This window comes from Vombatus ursinus, unplaced genomic scaffold, assembly GCF_900497805.2.
Source record: "Vombatus ursinus unplaced genomic scaffold, bare-nosed wombat genome assembly UNPS02004736.1, whole genome shotgun sequence".
NCBI classification, from domain to species: domain Eukaryota; kingdom Metazoa; phylum Chordata; class Mammalia; order Diprotodontia; family Vombatidae; genus Vombatus; species Vombatus ursinus.
Genome location: NW_020944514.1, coordinates 28518 through 31855, shown reverse-complemented (window position 1 = coordinate 31855; position 3338 = coordinate 28518). Strand labels below are relative to the sequence as shown.

General features: G+C 47.5%; 1 protein-coding gene across 1 annotated transcript; it reads left to right on the top strand.

Annotated features, from left to right (window-relative positions):
• The first annotated feature begins 216 nt into the window (after positions 1–216).
• Positions 217–2625, top strand: LOC114027408 (protocadherin alpha-2-like). Its single transcript, XM_027841444.1, has one exon. It carries the CDS (start codon positions 217–219, stop codon positions 2623–2625), a length of 2409 nt encoding a protein of 802 aa, XP_027697245.1.
• The last annotated feature ends 713 nt before the right edge of the window (positions 2626–3338 follow it).

The window sequence follows — 3338 nt, the reverse complement described above, 5'->3', positions numbered from 1 at the left end:
ACATTTAGCCACATGATGTCGCTGTCCGCCACGAAGTCTTCTCTAGGAAGGTAAAACAACCCATCTTCCATCATTAGGATGCTAAGAAGCTCCATTATGTCAGTCCAGGGAAACAATACGGCAGTACTGGATGACAGCCATTAGAGGTAAAGATTTATTTAATTTCTTTATTTGAGACATGAAATACTAACTTGAAGAGTTCACCAAGTGTTTGCAATGACGTTTTCATGTCAGAACGGCCCAAGGGCCCAGCATCTGCTCTTCTCAATTCTGCTCCACACAGCCTGGGAGCTGGGGAGCGGCCAGGTCCATTACTCCGTGCTGGAGGAAGCGAAACACGGTACGTTCGTGGGGCGAATCACGCAGGATCTGGGTCTGGAGGTCGCGGAGCTGGTGACGAGGCTGTTCCGGATGGTGTCCAAGGGCAGCAGAGACTATTTGGAGGTAAATGCTCAAAATGGCATTTTGTTTGTGAATTCGCGGATCGACCGAGAGGAGCTGTGTGGCCCCAATCCTGTTTGTAGCATCCACCTGGAGGTGATAGTGGAGAAACCGCTGCAGGTTTTCCATGTGGAGGTGGAGATCAAGGATATTAATGACCACCCGCCTGTATTCCCTACGAAGTCAAAAAATTTCTTTTTTTCAGAATCCAGGCCACTTGACTCGCGTTTTCCGCTAGAGGGCGCGTCCGACGCTGACTCAGTGTCGAACGCCCTGCTGAGCTATAGGCTCAGTCCGAGTGAATATTTCTCCTTGGATGTACAAACAAATGAAGAACTGAGTCAATCTCTGTCCCTGGTGCTCAGGAAAGCTTTAGACCGAGAGGAAACATCGAAAGTTAATTTATTATTGATCGCCACAGATGGGGGTAAACCCGAACTCACTGGCACTGTTCATTTGCTTATTAAAGTGCTCGATGTGAATGATAATGAACCGGAGTTTGACCAATCACTTTATAAAGTCCGATTACTAGAAAACACAGCTAATGGAACGTTGGTGATCAAACTAAACGCTTCTGACGCAGATGAAGGATTAAATAGCGAGGTCATCTATTCATTCAGCAGTGACGTTCCCTTGAGTGTACATAACAAGTTCAAAATAGATTCTAGGACTGGGGAGATTAGAATTAAGGGACAATTGGATTATGAAGAAGCCAAATCGTATGAAATTCAGGTAATTGCTTCCGATAAGGGAACTCCATCAATGTCTGGCCACTGTAAAGTCTCACTGAAAGTTCTGGACATCAACGACAATGCCCCTGAGGTGGTCGTGACCTCACTATCACTGCCAGTCCTAGAAGACGCCCCGGCAGGCACAGTTATTGCCCTCATCAGCGTGTCTGACCGTGACTCAGGTGCCAACGGGCAGGTGACTTGCTCGCTGTCGCCCCAGGGGCCCTTCACGCTGGTGTCCACCTTCAGGAATTACTACTCCCTGGTGCTGGAGGGCCCATTGGACCGCGAGAATGTGCCAGCCTATGAGCTAGTGGTGACTGCGAGGGATGGCGGGACGCCAGTCCTTTGGGCCAAGGCCAGCGTTTCTGTGGGCATCGGCGACGTGAATGACAACGCGCCAGTCTTCGAGCAGCCCGAGTACACTGTGTTTGTGAAGGAGAACAATCCTCCAGGCAGTCACATCTTCACTGTATTAGCGTCCGACCCAGACGCTCTGGAGAACGCGCTGGTGTCTTACTCGCTGGTGGAACGACAACTGGGAGAGCGTCCGCTGTCGAGCTACGTGTCTGTGCACTCGGAGAGCGGGAAAGTGTACGCCTTGCAGCCCTTGGACCACGAGGAGCTCGAGCTGCTGCAGTTTCAAGTGAGCGCTCGCGATGCGGGCTTCCCTCCTCTGGGCAGCAACGTGAGCCTGCAGGTATTCGTGCTGGATGAGAACGACAACTTACCGGTTGTGCTGCCGCCTCACGCAGGGGTTAGCCCAGTGACCGAGTTGGTGTCACAGTCTGTAGCGGCGGGTCACGCAGTGGCGAAGATTCGGGCTGTGGATGCGGATTCTGGCTACAACGCGTGGCTATCTTATGAAATGCTGCCAGAGGTGGGCGTAGGTCGCAGTCCTTACCGCGTGGGTCTGTACACGGGAGAGATCAGCACTACACGAGCCCTGGAGGAGTCGGATGGGCCGAGGCAGACGCTGTTAGTGTTAGTGAAGGACCATGGGGAGCCCCTTCTGTCTGCCACAGCCACAGTGATTGTGTCTTTAGTAGAGAGTGGACTCTCAGTGAAAGCCTCTTCTGGGGTAGCCCGCGAGGCAGAGGTGGTGGGCATGTCGAAAGAGAAGGTCTTGGGAGATGTTAATGTCTTTCTGATCATCGCTATCTGCGCTGTGTCCAGCCTCTTGGTGCTAAGCTTGTTGCTGTATGTGGCCTTAAGATGCTTCACTCCCTCTCAGGCTGTCTATAGCCCCGGGAAACCCACGCTAGTGTGCTCCAGTGGAATGAATAGCTGGTCGTATTCCCAGAAGCGGGGGCAGAGGGTTTGCTCCGGAGATGGGGTAGTCAAGAACGACCTCATGGCCTTCAGTCCTAACCTCCCTTCTTGTCCCTCTTCTGAGGACAGAAGTCCACAGCTGGAAACAGGTTCTGCCCCCTCTTGTAAGGTGAGTTCATAAATTGGGGTTTAGTCATCAATTGAATTTCTCCCCATTCTTGTTTTATTCATATTTAAATGTTTAGAAGATACAGGTGAGCATTCAGTGCTTGTTCCATGTGTTTGCAAAGCAGATCTATAGGGGTTAACTATTTTCAGACTCCAATTTCCAATATTCCTGCCATTGGGAAGTGCATATTTTCTGTCTTATGTAAAGGCCTCAGAGCATTTGTTTTCAGAAGAATCTGTCCAGACAATACATTTTTCTTAATTTCTCTGAAATTTCCTTAAAAATTACATTTTCTTTATTTGAGCTGTGATTTGGATTTACAACATATCTGTTTATTAATTTTGCAGATTGACATTTGGCTTTTATTATTTTGAAATATGTAGGACTTAAACACATGAAGGGGTTAAAAATTAGTATTATAACATGTAATTAGGTGTTTTCTTGGAAAGGTTTTGTTTTTTCCAATTATTTTGCTTAATGACTTGCTATAATATTGTCTAGGCAAATTCTATCTCAAAAATTGCAGTTTTATGGACTGTGAGTTTACTGCACAAATTATTCATATATTTTCATTAACAAAGAGCTTTGAAGGGAATTAATTCCTCAGGTAAGGTGTATAGACATATTGTTTATACCAATATTCCATGTCCACTCTGTTAATCTATTCCTCTTCAATTATTTCTTCTTCTTCTTCTTCTTCTTCTTCTTCTTCTTCTTCTTCTTCT

Excerpts from the sequence above, each read along its gene's own strand:
- LOC114027408 (XM_027841444.1), top strand. The coding sequence starts at position 217 with ATGACGTTTTCATGTCAGAACGGCCCAAGGGCCCAGCATCTGCTCTTC.